Raw genomic sequence first — 26,015 nt, 5'->3', positions numbered from 1 at the left:
TGAACAAAACAGAAATCTTTAGTGCTCACAAATGCTAGTGATAAAAAAAATCAATGTAGAAAAAACTAAAACATTTTTCACAGTATATATAATAAATTCTCTTAGACATGCCTTGTCTCACTCATGCAAAACTTATTCATTCATATGCTAGGGAAGTAAAACATATCTCTGATATTACAAATTTACCTTCTCATTATCTCAGAGTACAGCAGCTCTCATTGTATGAACCAGTATAGTCTCCCAAATTACTTAAATGAGGACTGAACAGTACTCCTTTTATGGAAGTTTGCTAAGAACTCTTTGCAAGCATGCATCTTCAAGAATTCAAAAAAATAGCTTACAGATGATTTTTTTAGTATCATGAAGGGAGAGAAATCAGGTAGGATCATTACTTCAAGGGGGATGCAAAAGTAAATTAAGAGAGTAACTCCCAAGAAACAAATATGTATTTGCCGCTATTAAACTGGTTTTGTTAGCATGATGAAATAAAATCACACAGAGATATCTCCTTGACTAATACTCCTGGATATATTCAAAAAGCTTTGGAAGAGGTGTTCCAGCATTCACTTGCAGTAAACAATATGCACTTCATTTTATTTTTAGTATCCTTGTTTTGTTTCCCTTTAATAACTGAGATTCTCAATATTCAAACACGTGACTGTTCCTTTCTGTATGGATAAAGTTGGAAGAGCTTTACCTTTTGTTGGCAGTTAGAATGTTTGATTTTGACCTGTTGGGTGTAAACCCACAGAGAACCTGTATATAATGAGACTTATGCTAATGGATTATCAGTCTCTTTTATCAGTATCTATCAACTACAACCATTCCTTACACTGAAACGTATACACAGTATTTTTGAATAGCCATCTATACAATCTCCAGAGTATGAAGAATTGTCTGATAGTTGCATTAACTATCCTTATCAACTATTTTCAGCCTAAGAAAGTGATTTATTTGTTGAGCTAATGTGTTTCATGCAACACTACCCCTTCCTACACCCAAATACTAAACTCAGTTTCCCAAAAAGACACAATCATACAAATCAAAAAGTGATTTTGCTGCAGCAAAATGTTTCTTGGAACACTGGTGGTGATGCATTACTGAATAAATTTATCTTGATTTGTTCCTGTCTAAGTATTTAAATAGTTGAAAATTTTAAAATGTTTCAGTAGACTGTTGTGTATTTAAAATCACTGATACAATATTCATAAAGCTGAATAAGCATTATAAAGTTGAATATAGGAAATATTTCTGTCTTCTAACCCTATTGCAAAGTTAACCACAGTTCATGAATGAGGCTGCATGCCAACCAAAACAAACACTGCATTAACCTGACTGAGCATGATTCACTGATGACCATTCACCACCACTGATGAAGATCAAAAATCCTGCAGTGACCTATGGCTACCTTATATAGCCAGTCTCCTACCCCTACAATTCGGGGTTAGAATGGCAGTTAATGACATATTGTCACGTAGAAGATGGTATAATTAGATGAATGACGAACAATAACTTCACTTAACGAAGCTTTATTCAGCACTTGCTCATACAAGAGCATGGAGCAAACTGCCTCCGACCAGAACACATACAGTATATATGCAGCTACAGAACATTCCAATACAATGATGCTTGACATTTGTGGATACTTCTAGAATATACTAGAACCAAATATAGAAGTTAAAATTGTACAGTCCAGGTGAGTTTTGAACTCACAACCTCCATGCAACAGTTTAGTATTATAACCACTACACCATGGTACTACTTGTTTCTTCTGCGACATTGCTCCCTCCTTAAGATAAGTAACATCAGACAACTGTCTTACAACCTTATAAGGTCCAAAGTAGTGCCTGAGGAGCTTCTCAGAGAGACCAATCTTCCAAACAGGAGTGAAGATCCAGACGAGGTCACCAGGCTGGTAAACAACAGGGCGGTGGCTCACAACATACCTTCAGTGATCGGTTTCTTGAGCCTGCAGCGTGCGGAGTCAAGCTAACTGCCAAGCTTCCTCAGCTCTGGTTAACACCTGGCCGATGTAGTCATCGTCCACACCATCAGGATGTAATGGAAACACAGTGTCCATCATCACAGTTGCCTCACACTGCATGCACCAGGGAACCAAACGGCATTACCTTAAACTCATACAGGTCCTCAGGGGTGATGAATGAGGTGTTCTTATGATCAGCCTCAACTACTTCGATTTGCTAGTATCCTGAGTACATGTCCATGATTGAGAAAAACTTAGCCACCTTCAGACAATCTAGTGGAAGAGGGTAAACATCCTTTTTAGTTATCTTATTAAGCTTCCTGTAATCAAAACAAAAGCGCCAACTGCCATCCTTCTTCCTGATGAGGACCGCTGGTGATAACCATGGGCTCTGCGAAGGCTGAATGATCTCATTCTTCATCATTTTCTCTACCTCGTCATGAATTATTTGACGTTCCCTTACTGACACATGATATGCTTTCTGGCTTATTGGTTGATGGTCTCCAGTGCTAATCCACTGCTTCACAATAGATGTGTCTCATTTGCTCTTCATCTGTGGATTGAAGCATTCAGAGAACTCTTCTGTTGTTCCTTAGTGAGATCTGGTGATAGGCTAGAAGATCTTGTCTTGTAGTGGTAGTGCTAATTTTGCCTACAGACTCAGCATGGGAGGTTTCTATGACGCTCAGCTGTTCTTCAATTAATGGCTCAGTGTTTGCTTTGCACATGCATCTTGGAAGGATCTTTAGTTCTCAGCAACAGTTAACTATTCACAATTCACTGAATCCATTCTTAAATGAGATGAAAGAGTCTGGGATGGTCAAGTTATTTTCAGTGGTATGCTTCCCTTACATTTCACTACAAGATCCATGGGTTGGTGCATGGCATGACCCGTGACAGTTACGTACATTACTAGCGCTGACTGCAGGAATGATCACTTCATCCAGTACACATAGTCTCCACACACTTGGATGTGCATCTTCCTGTCCACAGTATCTCATCTCATCTAGCATAATCTTAGAGTGACCACAATCTATAATTGGCTGAGAAGCTTTCAAAAAGTCCCATCCGAGAATGACATTATGACTACACTCTTGTAAGACGATGAATTCTAAGGGCTGTGTGTGGTCACTTATACCCACATGAATGGTACATTGCTGTCGGCAAATATGGTTTTCTGCAACTGGTGACGGTACTTCACCAAAATAACTGAGTATGATGCTCCAGAGTCCACAAGAGCTTTGGCTGAATGTCCTTCCATGAGGATATCGACGTAGTTTCCTATCATTTTTATAGTGATCGAAGGCGGACGATTTTTCTCACCTTCAAGGAAGGTCGCTCCCTTTAGTTTCCCAGATTGCAGCAGCTAGGTGATTATCTGGAGTTTCTAAATGGTAATGGAGACCTTGCTTGGCATGTTGGGGAGTGTCCTCTCAGTGGCTAGCTTGCGGCGATTGTGACCTACATCTTCCTGCACCCACATCTTTTTGTTCACCTTCGTTGTTGCTGAGTTGGCATCAGCTAAGATTGGTCTGTTGTCTTCTGGCGCGGGCATCATCAAATATCCACCGCCTTTCTCGACAATAGTGCACCACATTGTCCGCAGTGGGAACACACTGGTTGGTTATCCTGGGTCCTCCAGATATCAGTCTTCCTTGGTGCTCAAACAGGCTCCTCATGTGGCATTGTTAGAATGTAACTTCACCTGGGTCTCAACTTTTTCACCATTTTAAAGGGAAATGAAGGATGAGAGATTGGGTTCAATGTCTGTTCCTCCCTTATGATCTATTGAAGCATCTCGGTTTTTTGCTTGCCGTGCAATCCAAGTGCCTTCTGAACTTCCTCTTTCACTACCTGATGAAGAACACTTGTGAAATCAGTTGCTTCCTCCATCACAGACTTCGATAATATGTTTGGAAGCCGTTCAAACTTGTTGCATGTAATTCATTTTTGATGCATTGTCTTTATATACTGGCATCATTTTATGTAGTTGTCTGCTATCGAAACTTCCTTCAGGAGTAGGGCTTGATACATGTCCTTAGCAACACCCTTCATGAGATGTGCAACCTTATCTTCCTCCTTCATTCTAGGATCCGTTATTTCACACAGCTCCAAGATGTCTTGAATATAGGATGCTGTAGTTTCTCCTGAACGCTGCGCCCTGTACTTTATCTTCAGCCTTGCACTTCTGTGATTGTGAGTTGCCGAAATACTTGCTCAGTTCCACCTGGAACACTTCCCAGCTTCTGAACTTCTCCTCACTGTTCTCATACCATTGCTTGGCAGTGCCCTCCAAGTACAAAAATGGGTTAGCCAAACACACAGTTTCATCCCATTTGTTAAATTTGGCTATATGCTCATATACCTTCAGCCACTTGTTTGGATCTTGGCCATTGTCACCAGAGAGCTTGGAAGGATGTCTCATGTGGTGGCACACTGTTGCTGTCATCATAACGTCCTCTTCTTCTTCTGTCTCCAGTAGATTGCAGTCTGTTGAATAGGGCTTGAACTCGGGTTTCTCGCCACATAAACAGTGGCTCTGTCATAGCCTGATGGGAGCCACTGTGTAATCGATAATGTGTGCTATCATAAGTTCCAATACCCAGCACCTCCACCAGAATCATGTCCCATAGAAGATGGTGTGATGAAAGACGAACACTAACTTCACTTAACAAAGGTTTATTCAGCACTTGCACATACAAGAGCATGGAGCAAACTGCCTCCAGCTAGAACACATACAGTATATACAGGGTGTTACAAAAAGGTACAGAAAAACCTTCAGGAAACATTCCTCACACACAAATAAAGAAAAGATGTTATGTGGAAATGTGTCCGGAAATGCTTAATTTCCATGTTAGAGCTAATTTTAGTTTTGTCAGTATGTACTGTACTTCCTCGATTCACCACCAGTTGGCTCAATTGAAGGAAGGTAATGTTGACTTCGGTGCTTGTGTTGACATGCAACTCATCGCTCTACAGTACTAGTACTAGCATCAAGCACATCAGTACGTAGTGTTGTGGCTTGGCAAGACAGCCAATCCACTATGAGGAAGCCGAAAGGCACGCGTTTAAGCTCACGCAGGCTGGCGTGAGGTCTGGAACAGGACAGGGAAATGAGACTAGCAAAAATAATACGTAGCTGCTGGAATACTTAACTTTAATCCATAATTGGTGAACATCGCTCTTGACAGTACATGTTTTACAGCATCAATAGTAACTGGTAATGGCGCCTTGCTAGGTCATAGCAAATGACGTAGCTGAAGGCTATGCTAACTATCATCTCGGCAAATGAGAGCGTAATTTGTCAGTGAACCATCGCTAGCAAAGTCGTTTGAACAACTGGGGCGAGTGCTGGGAAGACTCTCTAGACCTGCCGTGTGGTGGCGCTCGGTCTGCAATCACTGGTAGTGGTGACACGCGGGTCCAACGTATACTAACGGACTGCGGCCGATTTAAAGGCTACCACCTAGCAAGTGTGGTGTCTGGCTGTGACACCACACGTAGCATCAACAGGTTAGTGTTCATCACGAACGTGGTTTTGCAGTCAGTGCAATGTTTACAAATGTGGAGTTGGCAGATGCCCATTTGATGTATGGATTAGCACGGGGCAACAGTCGTGGTGTGGTTCATTTGTATTGAGACAGATTTCCAGAATGAAGGTGTCCCGACAGGAAGACGTTCAAAGCAATTAATCGGCGTCTTAGGGAGCACGGAACATTCCAGCCTATGACTTGCGACTGGGGAAGACCTAGAACGATGAGGACACCTGCAATGGACGAGGCAATTTTTCGTGCAGTTGATGATAACCCTAATGTCAGCGTCAGAGAAGTTGCTGCTGTACAAGGTAACGTTGACCATGTCACTGTATGGAGAGTGTTACGGGAGAACCAGTTGTTTCCGTACCATGTATAGCGTGTGCAGGCACTATCAGCAGCTGATTGGCCTCCACGGGTACACTTCTGCGAATGGTTCATCCAACAGTGTGTCAATCCACATTTCAGTGCAAATGTTCTCTTTACGGATGAGGCTTCATTCCAACGTGATCAAATCATAAATTTTCACAATCAATGTGTGTGGGCTGATGAGAATCTGCACGCAATTGTGCAATCACGTCATCAACACAGATTTTCTGTGAATGTTTGGGCAGGCATTGTTGGTGATGTCTTGATTGGGCTCCATGTTCTTCCACCTACACTCAATGGAGCAAGTTATCATGATTTCATACAGGATACTCAACCTGTGCTGCTAGAACATGTGCCTTTACAAGTACGACACAACACGTGGTTCATCCACGGTGGAGCTCCTGCACATTTCAGTCGAAGTGTTCGTACGCTTCTTAACAACAGATTCGATGGCTGATGGATTGGTAGAGGCGGACAAATTCCATGGCCTCCACACTCTCCTGACCTCAACCCTCTTGACTTTCATTTATGGGGGCATTTGAGAGACTCTTCGTGCTCGTATTGTGGATGGCTGTGATACAATATGCCATTCTCCAAGGCTGCATCAGCACATCAGGGATTCCATGCGATGGAGGGTGGATGCATGTATCCTCGCTAAAGGAGGACATTTTGAACATTCCCTGTAACAAAGTGTTTGAAGTCACGCTGGTACATTCTGTTGCTGTGTGTTTCCATTCCATGATTAATGTGATTTGAAGAGAAGTAATAAAATGAGCTCTAACATGGAAAGTAAGCGTTTCCGAACACATGTCCACATAACATATTTTCTTTCTTTGTGTGTGAGGAATGTTTCCTGAAATTTTGGCCGTACCTTTTTGTAACACCCTGTTTACAGCTACAGAACATTCCAGTACAATGATTCTTGACATTTGTGGATACTTCTAGAATGTACTCGAACTGAATATAGAAATTAAAATTGTACAGTCCAGGTGAGTTTTGAACTTACAATCCTCCATGCAACACTTTAGTATTATAACCACTACACCACGGTGCCGCTCAGCTTCTTCTGCGACGATATACATGGTGTTTCAGAAATGATGGTCAACATTCAGGGATATGACAGGAATGATAATTCAAAACAAAAAAGTCAATTAAACATGGGCACTGAAGTGCATACCTTAACAACTGTGAGCACTTCTTGATCTTCATACTGTGAAACCAATCTCTCCTACTGCAAGCTCTTTGCTTTTCATATTTTGGGAAGTGGGAAAAAAATGTCCAGTAAACATGTGCTCTAAAATGCATATCTGAAGAGCTAAGAGCACTTTTTCATCTTTGCTACTTTGAAACACAACTCTTCTGCTGAACAAGTGCTCGTAACTACCACTTCCCAAAATATGGAAAGCAAAGAGCTTGCAGTAGAAGAGATTTGTTTCATAGTATCAAAGATCAAGAATTGCTCATAGCTCTTACTAGCCCATGTTTACTTGACTTTTTTGTTTCAAATGCTCATTCCCGTCACATCCATGAATATTGACCATCATTTCTGAAATACACTGTATAGTACAATTTTATAATTGTTTAATTAATTGACCAATTTACAATAGCGTCATATCAATTTAATTTATGCTTATTCAATTGCACTTAATGGTTTTCTGTATCTTCTTTAGTCCATGAGATAATTCCAGTTTATTAATATGCTAATTCTTGCATAAATAAAAAGTACCCTTAAAAGTATTGCTTTGTTACATTTGATACACAAATGAAACCCACTTTATAATCTTTTTCTTCATAGTGGTTATAGATTTCTCAAATAACAACCATTTCAGATGGTAATTAGCCATTACTACTATAAAATGGGGTTATTTGAAACATTTTTGAACTTCCTCTGTGTCTAGTTTTTTCACTTTACAAAAGTATTGATTTAATAAATTCTAGGGTACAGATGCCATTAAAGTGAAGATATTGCCATAAATTTTTTTAAAAAAATTTCTTTATAATGACTTTTTTGTACAAAAAATGTTAATGTTAAAAGTTTCCCCATGGCAGGGTGTTACTTGAAACACCTCTACCTTTTTACTGAAAACTTTCAGTTTTGCAAATTTGATTTTTGTGGGATACTTGCAACAGTGTACTAAATACAAAAAAGATGTGTAATGTATTTTCATCTATTAAAATCCAAAATCGAGTAAAAATTGAAACAGTAATGAATAATTCTTATTGACATACATTTCAAATACAGTACATGAGGGTGAGATACAGTAGAAAGTGCAAAATAATGACAGAGTACTTAAAAATTTACAAACTTATATTTGCAATGGAAAATGTTAATGTCCTCTTCTTTCAAATAAAGAGGTAACAACATGGATAACATTCTTTATGGTAATGGAGCCTATATCTTCTTTCGGGAATGTATACAGTATATGTAAGTTTATTTTGTTGACTTTCTCATGAATTTCATACCTGTCTGATACCATTAATGCATTGTATCTGAGCCACACAGTGTTTCAAAGTCAGTTTTTTGTTCCTTCATCATATTTAATCCACACCAAGATTAAATCATTTGGCTTTAACTGACTGTGGTTAGTATTTTCAGTGCTTGCAGTTGCACGTGTTGTGTGCTGACAGAACTGATCTTCAGTCTTGTCCTGGTAGTAGTACTCTACATTTTCATGCTCAGAAGAACTGCTAAGGTCTATGCCACTGCTAGGGGCATATGCAGAATAATCATGAGTATCACTGTTAGTGTCACTGCTGGTACAAATCACCTGTGGTTTATTCTGTTCTCTCATTTTATTAGTTCTCTTGACCTGATGTTGCACAGATTGAATTTGTTGCTTCCCAGGAGGGTTAATCAGTCTCTTCTTCTTCTGTTTACCATGATTGGAAACAGAAGGCCACAGTTTTGTTTATGTCATAATGCTATAGTTACTGAAAGACCTCCACTGACACACTTCTCCCTCATATTATAGTAAGAAGCTTCCTTGTGGGCACTGGCTGACTTAATGTTTTGCACTGGTCTGTGAGGTCTCAGCTCTCTTAAACTCCTCCAAAATTTTTTTTAAGCAGCTGGACCAAGATTCCTCATGTGTAGTCTCTTCATTTCCTTTTGGCAGGTTTTCCAAAACCTTAACTGTATTCAAAGACATAATCCCACATGATCCTCAAACCTTGCAATCTGATTTTGCTTAGATGAACCATCTTTTTTCTAATTCAGTCAAATATCTCGTCAGCAGATAAGGGAACAGTCATTTGGAATGAGTCCTCTGTACTTTATCTTATATTCATCAAGAGTCCTCCACCAAGACCTCTTAAGAGGCCTAAAATATACTGCAGCAAGAAGTTGACACAAATGGGTACTGTTTGATGGAAGTAGAACAAAACGAATGTTGTTCTCTTTGCACAAACTGATAACTGTCAAAGAAATGAGGTTGCTAAGATTATCACCAATGAGCAATTTAAGAGACTGTCAGTTAAACTTCTTGAAGTATGGCAAGGCAATGCTGCAAAACCAGTCCTCAAAAACAATGACATTGAACCATCCATTCTTAGATCTATTGTAGTGTGAGCCAGTAGAGCCCACTTCCGTCCCTAAGTTACACAGGTGTTCATCTTTGAATCAAACATAACCTGGTAGAAGAACTCCAGAGGCTGAACCACTAATCACTATGGATAAACTAGACTGTTATTCATTCTGGATGCTTACATTCCCTGTGAGTAATAACTTTTTTCCTTTGTGGCTCATCACTCGTGATTGTTTCATCATAATTTACAATTACACCTTAACCCAACCCTTACAGTGATTCTCTCAATTACTCAAGATATTCTACAGTCATTTCAGCAGTCAGAGCTGCTTTTGCTTGAGTTATATTCTGGCACAAACACTCTGACAGAACTGATCAATGTCTATCAAAGATTCCTCTGACCCAATCAATGCCAGGTATAGTTTTTTTCTAAAACACTTATCTATAATCCCTCTTCAATCTAAAAACACTTTTACAATGAGACAAACATCTAACTGAGTTACTGGAATCTTGCCAGCTTAACTCCCTCTGCAATACACCTTTAATCCTTGGCAATCAATATTGTTGACCAGCCAACATTTTTCATATGTTTGCCATGTAATTCTCCACTTAGAGTTTCTGCAGAGATTCCATGCATCTGTGCGGCCTTATTCAATGAAATAACACCACTCTACATTTACTTGAAAGCCAAATATTAGATTTCTTCTGAACACCTTCTGTATTTTTGGGCACGTGTAGTAGTTATCTACACTCTTGGGATCTTGGGCTAAAACAAAAGAAAGAAGTAAAATAACCATATTCCATGTAATATAGTGTGAAATGGTGTTTACAGTTATTGTGTGAAATTGTGGTAACTTGAAATGTATAGGGATACTTGAAACACCCATTTCAAGTTACTTACACCTGCCATTAAAATTTAAAATGAAAAATATATCTGAAAGATGGAGAGCTAATGAAAGTTTACTGCTATAGCCATTTTGACAATAAGTGAGGTTAGGCACCTACACAGTTTCACTAATTTTACTGTTTTGTATTTAATTCTACAGCAGAAGTTTACAGGAGTTAATTTTTGGGTTAAGAAATGTATCTATGACTGAAATTGCTTAAAAAGTTTATAACAAATTTATTTCAGAAATTGTCTGAACATACAACAAATGAAGTACACCACAAAGCAGTATTGTCAATCATGTAGAAGCAAAACTTGACACTAGCATTTCAAGTAACCCCACCATTTTAGGTTACCGGTACCCATTTTACAGTATGTTTCAAGAAGAAAATGTACATTCATATTAACCAGTATGTGAGATGCAGCTTATATAGCCACAACATATTTTGTATTAGTATATTTGTCATATTGTGTGACTTGCATTACTTCTGTTGTATGCAGTTTACAAGTAATCATAGTAAAGTCTTGTTCCTAAGTTTTATTCCAAATTGTGTTAAGATTCTGACTTTCTGGTACACTCTTCTGATACTGCTCATTCTCCTCTTTACATAGTTATCTTGTCATATTGATAATATATGTGGATCAGAAGTTATAATAAAAACACTTTAATTCAGGAATTCATATCTTTGTGTGCAAATTTTTCATTAATGAAATAGTCTATGAATGACTGGCTATAGTCACAATGTCCATCTCTTAATAAGATTTGAGATTCTGTTGCCCATTATTTTCATTGTTCAACAGTGTGAAATTCTTCTTCCTAAAATGTATTTTGGCACTGTCTGTATGCTACATGCATATGTGACACCACCATAATCAGCTTTTAAAGTCTCGGGCTCCAGCCATCCAGTCACTGAATTCAAAACCCACCAATGAGCACCAGTTTCAAATACATCACTGCCACATGATCTTGATCATTCTCTGATCAATATGTGACAGTACATGATGTGTATGATTCAGCAAGGAATAGGAAGAGGTTTAAATGAGAAAACCTTAAAAATTGTTTTGATAACCTGCTGTTTGTCACTAACAGATTTCAACTCCTGTGGAAACCAACTGAAAACACATACTGCAGACTGCTGCACAATTTTTCTACACAGTGTTTTAGGGTGTGCTCACTATGTAAAGATTGTTCCAGAAAGTATTACCACCATAACAAACTGCAGTTTTCAGCAGCAATTTTAGGGCTAGTTTGGAAGATTGGATTATCGTCAATCACATCATAACACTGGATTATGGTCAACTCTTCCAAATCACTGAAAAGTTACAGGAAATACTACAAGTGTGGAAGCTTCAGGCAAAACCCCTGACAGTGTTAGTTCTGTGGCTACTGTTAAAAAAAGCATACAAGGTACAAAACAATTTAAGAGACTGTCTGACAGTACAAGCTGTAAAGTGCAAACTAAGGCTAAAAAGGAGAGTGTTAAGAAGTTCCAACAACCCTACCACAACAGTCAAAAATTAATTATGATTGTAGTCTTGCTCACGCTGCTAAATATTGCATTTTCGGGCAACAACAAAGTTATGTTATGTGGCAGGTGTCATTAGAGCACAGTTAATAAAGTCATTTCATGAAATAATGGATAAACTAGGCACTCATCTTTTTGTGTTTCCCATGCTGATCTTGCTGGTCTCATTGTGAACTCATGGCTCAATCGTCGAAAATCTAGGTGGTGACGATTCCAAGCTCAGATGCAAAGAGGCCTAGGTGTTATACTGCGATATTCAGAAGTTTTATAGATGTGTTTCATAAACCATTCTTGAAAATTAAACTTTTGCAAGTTAGCACAATGGTGATGTAAAAAAGTAATCAGCACTCCGAATTTAAGTTACACTTCTTTTTTATTACTTTTGTTGCAATATCACTTCACAATATAAAACACACTTGAAAATATCTTCCTCACTGTCAAAGTTCACATTTCATAAACTGACTACAATTTGTGTCTTTTAAATATGACGACCAAGACTAGACTTTTCAATAACTGCTTATGCGCCCAAAACTCAGAGTTACAAGTATGTCAAAGATCATAATGACAAAAGAAAGAATACACATAAGAATAATATCATTGTGATATAAACATATCGATGTATCAAAGTACCTCTACATTAATGAAATCAAATCTGAATGTTGTCTCAGAAATATGTTAACTACTTTACAGAAACACACTAGAATATTGCTGGTATCGAGAGGTTGAGGTGAGGTCTCGCAATGGTTATGTAATTCAAGTACCATTACAAAGTCCAGTGAAATGAGATTTTTATTCATCTTGTAACAAACAATTTTCAAGTCATTTGATTTGATGTATTGGTGACTGCTACAACTCTGCATGTAATACTTGGATATGTGCCATGGCACCAGCATGCTACCCTTTGAATATTTTGCCAATAGCATTTGCGCAAGCCAGACACCAGAGGCCACCCGTGGTGGGCCACATGAGTTATGCACATGGCACAACATTCACCATGCCATCTGCTGGAGCCCTTCTCTTTATAAACACAGTGCAGTATGCATTTGCTCTCATCAGCAACTGCTTGTATCAGTAGCTGAATTGTTTCTATGTTTGTGTCTACAATCTCAACTTTTGTTCACTTCTCTCAGAAGAAGAATAAACTTTGTTTCACTTTGGCTAAGCTGTTGTTTGTGTCTTACAATATGATACAGAGATAAGAAGATTTACAATAAGAAAGATTTTCAAGAGAAATATGAAACTTTACATTATTTTATGTACATTCCTGAGATATTGGTACTTGAAAACATACTGCAGTTTCCAGTATACAGAAACAAGATGTATAGTTACCTTATTCAAACTTTGAAACTGTTCTCAATGAATTTTTTAACAGAATAACAACACTTTTCCATCAGAAGAGTAAAGAGGCGTCTTTTCAGTGTATCAGGCTCCATGTTAAATATTTTATTCCCCTTTATTACCCTGTGAGTTTTTAAACCCATGTACTCTGGTATCAGGAATGTGTCAGGAGTTTAAAATTCTCTCTGTGGTGAGTGCTGTAGTTGTGGTTGAAAGAGAAACAGCTTAATGTACGCTGATATTTATATAAGAATAACGAAACTTTGTACATGTTAAGGGAGTTGCAGTGGTGTCTTGTGTTTTTGGCACCTGCCAGAATACACTTTGCAAATACTAAGCTGTTGAATTTATTTGCTAGGTAGTCAGTGCATACCTTCCAATTTAAATTTTTATTAAGATTTAGGCCAAAGACTACATGGTTTGCTTCTGTGATATCCTGATCACTGTAAGTTACCTATATTGCACTTAATTCTAATCCTTAGTTTCAGTCCATTTCGATGGAACCAAGGTTCAGGTATTTATAAAGTATTTTTGACACATTCTGGAATTATTTCAAGCATCTCTTTTTCAGATAGAACTGATGTATTGTCAGCAAATAAAACTGACTGAACATCAATAGCAAGTGGTAGAAAAGGAACAGATATGGATGCAATATCAAACCCTGTGGGACTCCTTGGGAAATTGTTTTCCATCTTGAGGTGTAATTTCTTGAATTTGAAGTTCCATTTACTCTTTGTTTCCTATCTGTTAAGTAAAGTTGTACTATTGTGAAAAAGAGTCCCTGGTTCCATGCATCTAACAAGGGAAAATCCAAACGGAATGTAACACTGTTATGAAAAGGATAATTGCTACTCATCGTACAGCAGAAATGCTAGGTACAACAAAAAGACTGTCAGAAAATGAGCTTTCAGCCAATAAGGCCTTTGTCAGAGGTAGAACATACACACATTCTGAGGCCAGCAGCCAGAGGCAGCAGCCATGTATGTATGAGTTGTGTCTGCATCTTTGGGGAAGGCCTTGTTGGCTGAAAGCTCATTTTCTGACAGTATTTTTCTTGTGCCTTGTGACTCAGCACCTCCACTAAATGGTGAGGAGCAACTATCCTTTCCATAATATTGTCTGTAATTTGTGAAGAAGTAGGCAGCGGTTTAGGCTTTTGTCAGGTCACAGAACATTCCTGTGACCTTTTTGCTCTTATCTAATGTGTAACATATTTTTTGAGGAAATGCATCGATGACATTTATGGTGCATTTTTCCTGCTGGAATTTTTAAATTTATTCTGCTACAATCTTTTCAAATGCTTTAGAGAAGACTGGCAGAAGAGAGATAGGGTAGTGATTCTCCATATCTTCTGTTGATCTCTTTCCAAACAAAGGTTTTAACTCAGGATATTTCATTATGTTTGGAAAACGTCCCTGCTCAAGAAATTGGTTTATAGTAACTGACAGTGGTTGTGAAATGATATTATGCACATTCTTGATTGAAGAAGTAGGTGTTTCATCCCACCCAGATGAGGTTTTCTTTTTAAAGACAGTATTTCAGTTCCCACATCCCTTTCGGAGATTTTTTTGAAATTGTTAATAAGATGCATTTTGGTTGGTTTCCAAGCTTAAGAAAATTGCTTTGTCTTGACAGGCTGCCATATTTACATCTGATCTTGCTACATTTAAAAAGAATTTGTTGAAAGAATTTGACATCTGATCAGTATTTATTACAATATCATTTTAAAGTCTAATTTTCAAAATCAATTGACTTTTGACTTTGGCTCCTAATTATGACTGAACAACTGACTGCATTGCTTTTGTCTTATTTCTGTGTATGAGGATGAATCTATTATTTGGCATTTTTTAGCTGCCACTACAATTCCTCTGGATACAGATTTATAGCATTTGATGTACATCACAAAATTAGAATTTCGTGTGATTTTAATTCACTGTATAGCTCTCTTTCTGGCTCTAGAAATTTTTAGTTCTAGGTGTAATCCACTTAAGTTTACCTTGCTACAGTAGGAAGAAATATCAGTACACTCCAGGGAACATAATGTGCAGTGGAAACAGGAGCATTAAAAATTGGCCTCACAGTAAATGAAAACAAAGCAGAATGTATGATAATGTCACAAGAACACCTAAAGATATAAACATCAATGGGAAATGCTTCAAAGGAGTGGCCCTATTAACAAATGATAACAGTATTGGAAAGGCTGTAAGGCAAAAAATACAAGAAGGAAACAGAGCTTACTTTGCAAATATGCAACTTCTCAGTAATAGGTTTGTCACAAGAAAAACAAAACTACTAATATATAACTCCTTAGTCTACCCGGTTATCACATCTGGGTCAGAGGTACGGATAGTGGCAGAACAAGACAAAAATGCATTAAGAACCTTTGGGCGGAAAATATTACACAAAATCTGTGGTCCAATAAGGAAGGAAGAACGCTGAGAATACACTATAATGCCAAATTACAGGTATTGCAATGTAAATTGTCTCTGGATGAATAAACTACTACTACTACTACTACTACTAATACAAGGTAGGCACATAGTAACATTTGTGAAATCACAGGGAATACAATGGCTACAACATGTGGAGAGAATGGCAGAGGTTAGAATTCTAAAGAAAATGATGGAAGGTGTGATCCATTCAGCTAGGCAAAAAGGAAGACCTAGAAGAAGATGGACTGATGATGTAATAGTGGATCTCACCAGGTTGGGAGTCTGAGGGTGGAAAAGAGTGGCAAACAATTAGCAAATGTGGAGGAAAATCATTGAAGAAGCCAAAGCTCACCAAGGGCTGTTGTGCAACCAAAGAAGAAGAAGAAGAACTTGCCATAGTTTATGGTGCTCTAACTTGAAACGTTTATTTTATTGGGAATAAATCCATATTACTTTTGTAAAATTCCTTTTTATACATCCTCCTGGATGCATTAATTTAGCTGGGTTTGGTGAACAGAATTAAATGTTCTAAAATATGTAGTTCTAAGCAGTACTTATTTGCATTTTCAAGTTGGCAGTTTGTATTAATTTTATCAATGCAAATAACTGGTCTGCTCTTTGTCCTAGTGCCATTGGAAAAGTTTAACTTGAAACTAGATTTCTGATTTGAGTCATGAAATTTTGTGGAATCACTGCTCACAACTAACATATTTAATTTGAAGTCAGCTGCAATCACAACTTTGTGCTTGTTTTCTTTTTGAAGGTATTCTAGAATGCATTGGAATTTAGCTAGAAACACTTTTGTTACAGCACATCCACGAATTATATAAATTGCTATAATAAATGTATTCAGAACACTTAACTCTGCAGAACAACTCTCACTGATAGATGGTAGTCACATGGGGGAAATATCAGAACTGGGACAGAATTCTTTGACTGGTTGTTACTGGTTAACTAGTATTTCTAGGTCAGGTGCAGGATTCCATAATGTCACCTGTGTTATGCACTTGGAGAAAGGTCTCGGTGAAGGTAGACACGTAATTGTATTTGGAGGTGCAAGAAATAATTTGGACCACATTCTTTATTACTCAGTTTAGGCTGAAAATATGGATGATATTTTGAGAACCTCCTTAGGCTAATGTAAGTATCATGCAAATTTTGAGCAATACAACAAGCTTTGGATAAAAGACTCTGTGAAATGTGAAGGGTCAGTCAGAAGAGAGGGGCATCTACTCACAAGTTTGACTGATACGTCACCCATCACCTGGTCACCTCAGACACAGTATAATCTAAATATAAATTATGGTCATAAGAGGCTACTTGGTCATAAGAAGCTACTTACGTTGTTTATGGCCTATAGCAAGTAGAATGGTGAAAACAGTATCCATCCCATCTCAGTGTCATCCAATAATTTCACTAATCCCTTTTTATGGCAGTGTCTTTCAAAAAATAGAGCTGCAAAGTAAATATAGTAACAGCTAAAACAACTGCTAGAAAAGTGAAATAGTGCAGCTTGATATATCCATCACCTTGAAATATCCTTATTTGATAGGTTTCATCAAAACAAAAGGAACAAATTGTATAACAAAGATGGACTTCTATTATTTCAATATAAATTACAAATCACAGGAATCAAGCACACAAACAACTTAAATTAGAAGGAACACATAGAAAATGTTGTGGGGAAGGCTAACCAAAGACTGTGTTTTATTGGCAGACACTTTGAAAATGAAACAGATCTACTAAGAAGACTGCCTACACTACACTTGTCCAACCCCTTTTAGAATACTGCTGCGTGGTGGGGTATCCTTGCCAGACAGGATTGACAGAGTACATCAAAAAAGCTCAAAGAAGTGTAGCACATTTTCTATTATCGCAAAACAGGGGAAACAGTGTCCCTGAAATGATACAGGATTTGGGGTGGACATAATTAAAACAAAGGCTTTTTCACTGCAGTGAAATCTTCTCACGAGATTACAATCACCGACTTTCTCCTCCGAATGCGAAAATATTTTTTTGACAGCGACCTACATAGGCAGAAATGATCACCATGATAAAATAAAGGAAATCAGAGCTCATACGGAAAGATATAGATGTTCATTCTTTCTGCGTGCTATACATGATTGTAACAGTAGAGAATTGTGAAGGTGGTTCAATGAACCATCTTCCAGGCTCTTAAATGTGATTTGCAGAGTATCCAAGTAGATACGATTAAAAAGCTCATATCACACTGTTGAAGTAGCTCTTGTAAAATAAATTGGGGAGTGGTTATAAACAAGAGGATTCAAGGCACTAGATTTACTGTGATAGACACTGTGTACATCACCAGCAGACTCCGAAATCATTATGCAGATAGTAAGAATTGGTAATTGTTCTGGATATGATATTGTTTCCAAAAAAAAATCATGACAATCTTATGCCAACTGTATCTACCCATAATCTAGGAATATTTTCTGATAAATATGTAATGACAGCACCTGGCTACAAAATGAAGAAAATTTTCTTTTAAATGTGCTACTTCTAACAAAATAAGTTATGGCAGAGATAAAGAAGACAAAGTATCCTATTGGCATATTCTTTGTGATTTTGCTAAGGCCTTTCATTGTATGAATCATAAATCATTGTTTGGGAAACTAAAATCTTATGACACAAAAATGCAACACCCTTGCAAGGATGGATTCTTTATGTCATAACAAGCTTAATTGTTAATTTTTTATTATTATTTAATAATTTTCCAGATTATTCTGTTGTTTATTCAAGTAGTTTTTTTCTTGGAGTTGAAATGGAGGTGTTGGTTAAGAATGAATGGAGGATTTTACAGTAATTGCTAATTAGAGTTCTTAGCAGAGGTTTGTCATGCTCACATAGTGTTTTAATTCCATATATTATCCATGCATCATTCTTGCTAATGTTAATTTTACCCTCATTCGTTGTAGAATTCAAATGACTATGTTTATGATGTATATTTTAATTTAATCCACAGCGAATAAATGATACTGGAGTTTCTGGATCTTCTTCTCTACAACCACATTTTTATTTATTGCAATATATTTCCTATTTTCTCTTTCATTGATAAACTGCATTCTTTTGTTACATACACTATGTGATCAAAAGTACCGAGACACCCCTAGATGACTGCTAGATATTGTGACAGGTGGACCTATCAGTGTAAAAGGAGCCATGGAGTATAGAGAAGTGGTAACAGCAGAATGGCTCAGTCAGGAGAGCCCAGTGAAGTGTCTTTGAATGTGGACTATTTTTTACTGGATGTCATCTAAGTAACAAATTAATCAGGGATATTTAAACTCACTTCAAGCTGCTCAAATCAACTGTTGGTGGTGTGATTGTGAACTGTAAAAAAATTGCTTGAAATTATTGAAAGGAATAGCTCGTGAGTTCCAAAGTGTACCAGCACAATGACTGGAATGTGCATAGGGAGTAAGAAAGATTGGGGTACAATGGTCAAGTAGCTCATCATAAGCCTGACATTTCTGTATCCAATGTTAGGGAATGCTTGAGGTGGTGTAATGAGTGATGTCATGGGCAATGAATGATTGCAAACAAGTGATGAAACATGCTACACCTCGTAGCAATCTGATGAAATAGTTTGGATTTGATGAATAAAGGAGGACATTATCTGCCATCTTGTGTAGTGCCAACATTGAAGTACAGAAGAGGCTATGTTGTGGTAGGGGGTGTTTTTCAGGGTTTGTGTGTGGTCCCCCTTATTGCAATAGAACTCTGTACTTTGTTAGGCCAAGTGTTATGTGCGTGCACAGACAAACACACAACAAACACACACACACACACACACACACACACACACACACACACACACACACACACACACACACACACACACATACACTCTTTTATCATGCACAACTGTTCATTCATTCATGATGGTCTGTAGATCCCATCAAGAAGGAGAACCTTCACGGATATGGAATGAGTACAGCATATATTAAAAAGTGACAAGGTGATCATAGAAACTAAATCTGTTGCTCCCTCCTTAAGAGAACAGCGTCTCGGTGTTACATCCTCCTAGTCTGTAACGAGTCATCGGTCCTGCATACTCTGACTCCCAATGATTGATGTTCACCCTGGTGGTGATCATCTTAGAAGTTGCCTTGCTGCTACAGTCTTCATCACCTTTCATGATATTTGTTTACAACACTGCCAAACAAGACACTACAGGATTTATGCCATTTTTCCTGGTGCATGGGCGTGAGGTGACGACAACGATGGACACTGTGTTTCCGTTACATTCTGATGATGTGGACAATGACTACATCAGCCAGGCGTTAACAAGAGCTGAGGAATCTCGGCAGTTAGCTCGACTCTGCATGCTTCAGGCTCAAGAAAATGATCGCCGAAGGTTTTGCGCGAGCCACTGCCCTGTTATTTACCAGCCTGGTGACGTTGTCTGGATCTTCACTCCTGTTCAGAAGGCTGGTCTCTCTGAGACACTCCTCAGGCCTTACTTTGGACCTTATAAGGTTGTGTGACAGATGTCTAATGCTACTTATGAAGATGAAGATTTTGACCCTGACACAACACGACGAAAGATCAGAGATACAGTCTAAGTCCTTCAAATGACTTCGAATGCTTGGTGCTATTAAAAATCATGCTATCTAAATTTAATCAAGAAAATGAGAAAGAAAGCTGCTACTTTGAAAACAGCTGCTGCTTGCCCAAATATATGAGGCACTTTCAGGAAGTAGGTGTACTAGATTTTTTAAATATATTTTTTAGAAATAGTGTAGTTGAAGAAAAATTAGGATATTATTGACACTTCTTGTTGTCTATTTTTTCATATAATTGCCAAAGCCATGGCACAAGCTTCTTTGTGACCACCTCAAATAATGCTCATGCCAGCTCCTTCCCCCACTTCAGAACCTCTTTCTGCACCTGCCATCAGTTGACATTTATTTCCACTCATGTGTACCTTCAGAGAGATGAAAAGATGATAATCTGATGGCGCCAAGACAGGTAATCCTGGAGGTAGTTCAAAACATCCCACCCAAATGAGCCCAAGAGCATATTGGTGGCTAAAGCTGTGTAAGGACGTGCATTATTGTGCAACAAACACACTCCTCTTATCATCATTCTCCTCCTTTTGTTATGAATGCCCCTTTTGAGTTTTTTAGGGTCTCACAATACCTGCAGCACAAATTCAACCAAAATGATGCCTCTTTGCTCCCAAAACAATGAGGTCATGATTTTTTTGACCAAAATTGTGGTTTTGAATTTTTTGGCAGATGGCAAATTCGTGTGACACTACTGTGGAGGTAGTCTTTTTGTCTCAGGTGTGTAGTGAACCATCTACATTCCATCTCCAGTCACAACAGAGCTCAGAAAATCCTTACCTTCCAATCCAAGTTGCTCAAGAAATTACCGGGCGCTACTGACCTGATTTTTCTTGTGCCACTCTATCAGCTGTTTTGGGACCCATCTAGCACAGTTTCCAGTATCCCAATGTTTCTGTGAGTGTCTCATATAAGAGAGTTCTGGAGAGTTATGGAAACATCGTGAAATTTCATCCACTGTTCAGTCAGTACTCTTCATGAACAGTTTCCTTGTTTTTTCCACCAACTCATCAATCAAAATAGAAAATCTTCCACTCCTCTGTTCATCATGAACATTTTCTCTACTGCACAAAACTCCCTAAACCACTTAAACACACTCATTCTGTTCATAGCACTTTTATTGTAAACAGTTTTGATACAAGAAAAATCTTCAGTAGGTGTCATTCCTTCCACAAGTGGGAAGTGGAACACAGGCTGTAGCTCGCACTTGGCAGGATTTCCTACCAACATCTTTCATGCAACTGGACACTACAATGTGGGTTTAAGTACTACCATGTTCCTGTGTTGCTTGTTCTGGTCAGAGGATCCCCCTCTACCACTCACTGTTGCCAACCCTCAAACAATATGTGGTCACAATACACTTATTTTCTGAACATTCCTTGTTTTATAGAGATATTGATTATCTTAAGATTAATATGTCCTTGACTACAGTGGTATATAGAAAAAATATGCTTACATCTGTATCTACTGAGTTCAGTTTACAGTACATTACTACTTGTCATGCCGCTAACAGAACTTCTCAGTCCTTGAAACTGGATATTCACAAATTTGTAAAAAGAGCAGCTAGTAAGGTCAAAGTGTATATAAAAATTTCACTACTAGGCCATTTTGGACTGGTCTTCAAATTCTGGGTAGCCTGGTTGTAGAAGATGAGCAAAATTTCTCAATGAAGGCATGCTATGGAATTTTTCATTCGGTACACAAATTTCATGGAACTTCTTTACACAATTTTTCTCTCCCTTTGAAACCTATGCTTGCAATATTATTATTAAGATTCACTGTTTTTCTGTTAATCCCACCACATACCTGTAACATGAAAGACAGGTATGAGTTTACATGACCAAAGAATGGTGTAATCAATAGCTGTTTGCAATGTAAGTGCACAAGTGTAAGTGTACAAAAGAAAATACCTATGTGTTATCCAGCTACAGCTAAGTTCATATTACTATCTCTGCTGCAGAGACTTTCATCCCACCTCCACCAAGGGAGAACCATATTGCCCTTTCAAATATCTAAATAAGTTGAGCCAAATGATAACAGAATAAGTTAATATAAGACACCAAAGAAAAATAGTTTCTCCGTATCCAGGGAAATGATTAAGAAGAGAAAGAAAAAAATCAGTAGTAGTAAATCTGAATGCCATTCATTTGTAGTCAATCTTACCTGCAGTCACTAATTCCTAAAATTAACTATTCATTGTGTAAAGGTTTTCTTGTTCTTTGCGCAGTTTGATTTTCGTATGTTCCATTATTTCACTCTCACATTGCTGAATCCAACTGCTTCCACAACCATCTCTGATGTTAGAGCACTCATTTTCTCTTGATAGATAAAATACATCAAGTTTCACATTTGTGCAAACTGGATTACCAGTGATGTTTCTGATTCATCCTCAGTTTTCCAATTAAGATGACTCTCCAAACTCTTTTTCTGCCCCCCCCCCCCCCCCCCCCCCCAATTATAACAAAATGATTTTCTTTCCTGTGTTCTTGCCCAAAAAAGCCCTTTATTTGCTTAGAATACTAATTACCTTGTGATAATCAATTAAAACTACTCCACACCAGGTCCTGACTCCCCCCCCCCCTTTAATGATTAGCGCTAGCAATAAGGTTTTCTCAGTTTACTTAACCCTCTTCTTTCAAATCTTGGCTTGCACTTATGCTTTGTACTAATAGTTTGCTTTTGAATTTATTAGCTTGTATGATTGCTTTTGTCCATTGTCTCCAAAACAATGAAACTATTGGAGGTATTTAGATTGAAGCTGCCAAGCTTGCAGCATCTCCAAAATCTTTTTACTGATTTAGAAGGATTGACTATAATTAAGTCCTCTTATTTAGCTCTAACATTACTACAGCAAACAGCAGCTCATAATTTTGTTAATTATTGTTACTGACAAATAAGCTGTAAGATTCAGGATTAGTTGTTCATTTTCCAACAATATGTAGCATTAGTGCTAATCACTGCAGCATGGCTGTGATGGCTTGTTTGAAAGAAGTTTTCCCATTCATTATGTTAGGAGAACATATCTGAACATCAGCATGGTAAATTATAGATTGAGAGTTCTTGCTAGGAGGCAACACACTAGAGAAGGTTACAGTAAGTGGAAGAGAAAACAGATGCAATGATAATTGTTATTTCTCAGAAAAAGCCAACCATACAAAATGCTGGAAGGACAATCTGTATAACTACTGTCTTGAAGTCAATCTAGACAAGATTTTAGAGGGGGCTGGTTGAAAATTTATTCGAATTTAAGTTGGGGCCTTTTTGAGTACCCTGTTGGCCACAGAACAGGCACAATAATGTTCTGGAGTTACGTATTTTTAAGGCTATAATTATGGTCCAAATGGACCAGGAGACATAAATTAAAGTGTGAGAACTGGAGTGGGACAAGATAAGAAAATGGTCTTGATGGGATTAGATTAAAACTATGTTGTTTTTGTAGATACCAGAGTTTCTGATTTGATATGACTGACTCTCATACCTATGAACTGTTATACAGATAGTTTCCTCCCTACAGCTTCACTGCCATTTTGAGGAATACCTAGAGACAGCTATTTCAAAATGGTGAGTGTTGTTATATGTTCTGTTCCTGTGGTCAGGTCTGTAGAGTGTTCTGAATTGCAACCAGAATGTTACAGAGTTAGTATTAGTGAGTAGGAGCTCTGACTATTTAAGCTTACCTCACTTGTCAAACCAAATCTGGCAACTTTTTTTTTTTTACAACTTCACAAGTACTAGAATGTATATAGGACATAGAGCCAATTATTAAACTTTCCTTACTGTTGTGGCACAATTACATTGCATAGTTAACATGCCCATGTTGTACTTTCCATGGATCACGTACAGTGGGAAATGCTGGAGGAAAGGATTGTTTGAATTCTCTTAGTTCTTTCCATATCTGTCTCATATTGTGTGATGCTCACAAATCTAGTACATTCTTTATTCCAATCAGTTGTCAACATTTTTGACATTACTCTAATGTTGTTTACTATTATTATTATTAACTGAATTCAGCTAATTTTTCTGCCCCACCACTGTGCTTTGAGTGGTTTATGCTTCCTGTTAGTGTAAAGTATGATTTATTACTTATTTTTTAATATTGCCATGCACATTACAAGTTTCTGATATTTTTCTAAATGCATAAGAAACATCTTCTCCTCCACCTTTGTGTTTTCATGTTTGTGTAGTAGTTGATAGCAACATTCTTCTAAGTAGATTGTAAGAATTGTTGATTTGTTTCATGTAACAGTTAGGAATTTGTGGAAGGACAGGCAGTGGTAAATCGTCACTTGTAATGTCACTCTTCCATATGATTGAAGTACATGAAGGCACTATAAAAATTGATGGCTTAGATATATCATTGGTTCCTCTTCAAGTCCTACGATCAAGGCTGTCAGTCATTCCTCAAGATGTGATTATGTTCAGTGGATCAATAAGGTAAGTTAAACAATTTTTTTTTATCACATTGTTTATTTCTTCTACTTTGAAAACCTTCCAAATATAGAATTTTATTTTTAAAACAGTTTCTTTCTGCTATTCCTGATTCTTTGATGTTGTTTCTTTCTAGATCTTTCCTTACTTCTGTAATCCATGCTATTCCCAATTTCTTCTTCCAGAAATACAGGATGGATATTTGTGTGTGTGCGAGTGTATACCTGTCCTTTTTTCCCCCCTAAGGTAAGTCTTTCCGCTCCCGGGATTGGAATGACTCCTTACCCTCTCCCTTAAAACCCACATCCCTTCTTCTTTCCCTCCCCTTCCCTCTTTCCTGATGAAGCAACCGGTGGTTGCAAAAGCTTGAATTTTGTGTGTGTGTTTGTTTGTGCATCTATTGACATACCAACGCTTTCGTTTGGTAAGTTACATAATCTTTGTTTTTAGGAGTATTTGTTTTGTTAGTCTATTTCCATCTATTTGGTAGAGGTGTCCAAAAAAGGTTAATCTTTGTTTGCTCATTACTTCAGATATTTTTCTATATTTATGTAGATCTCCTAATTACTTCTTATTTGCCAACCATCTGCAATTTTTATTGCACCCATTATTTTTCTAATAATCCTTCTTTCCAGTACCTCTAGTCTGTCCGTCTTATAGTTCATCGTTAGGCATTCAGATCCCTATAAACATTCTGGCTGTAGCACTGTGGTGTAGTGTTTTAGTTTTGTTTTTCTAGATATACGTTTCTTGTTGTAAATATTTTTGGTCAAATCATATACTCTTTCCATTTTGTTAATTCTTACATCTATTGCAGATTTTTTTAGTCTATTCTGTTGTGTAGTCTCTCCAAGATATTTAAATTTATTTACTCTCTCTACTTTACCTATTTGGGTTTCTATGAATTTTGGTGCATTTTTTTATATTTTTCATGAATTTTGTTTTTTCAGCTGAAATTTTGAGACCAGTTCTATTTGCTATTTTTTCTAGAAGGTTTATCTGAATAACTGCTTCTGTCAGGTTTTCTGAAAGTATTGCAAAATCATCCGCAAAAGCCAAGCAGTTTACCTTGATTCCATTTGTTTTCCTTCCCAGAGCTATTGGTTCAATTTTATGATTTTTTAGCTCCAAATTCCAGATCCTTACAATTTTTTCTAGAACACAGTTCAACACCTTGTCTAACCCCAGTTTTTATTTTAAATGGCTGAGATACTTCTCCCATAAATTAGACTTCAAATATTGTACCTGTTAGTGTTTCATGAATTATATTTGGTAAATTTGATTTAACACAAAATTCTCTAATGACCTTATCTATTGTTTCTCTGTCTATACAATCAAATGCTTTCTTGAAATCAATAAATGACACTATTATGGGTTTGCTGGTTAACATTCTATGGCAAATTATT

The 26,015-nt window shown here is 37.5% G+C and overlaps 1 protein-coding gene across 1 annotated transcript in view; it reads left to right on the top strand.

The window, feature by feature from the left end:
• Positions 1 to 26,015, top strand: part of LOC126090234 (ATP-binding cassette sub-family C member Sur) — a gene marked incomplete at its 5' end in the record, with an annotated part of 407,614 nt that overhangs the window by 348,637 nt on the left and 32,962 nt on the right. The window contains one exon of the mRNA XM_049906975.1: positions 24,428 to 24,615. Coding sequence (XP_049762932.1) covers positions 24,428 to 24,615 — 188 coding nt within the window. The remainder of the gene's footprint in view (positions 1 to 24,427; positions 24,616 to 26,015) is intronic.

This window comes from Schistocerca cancellata, chromosome 1 (genome assembly GCF_023864275.1).
Source record: "Schistocerca cancellata isolate TAMUIC-IGC-003103 chromosome 1, iqSchCanc2.1, whole genome shotgun sequence".
In the NCBI taxonomy this organism is placed as follows: domain Eukaryota; kingdom Metazoa; phylum Arthropoda; class Insecta; order Orthoptera; family Acrididae; genus Schistocerca; species Schistocerca cancellata.
The sequence above is the reverse complement of the archived record's forward strand: the minus strand, read 5'-3'. Positions and strand labels throughout refer to the sequence as shown.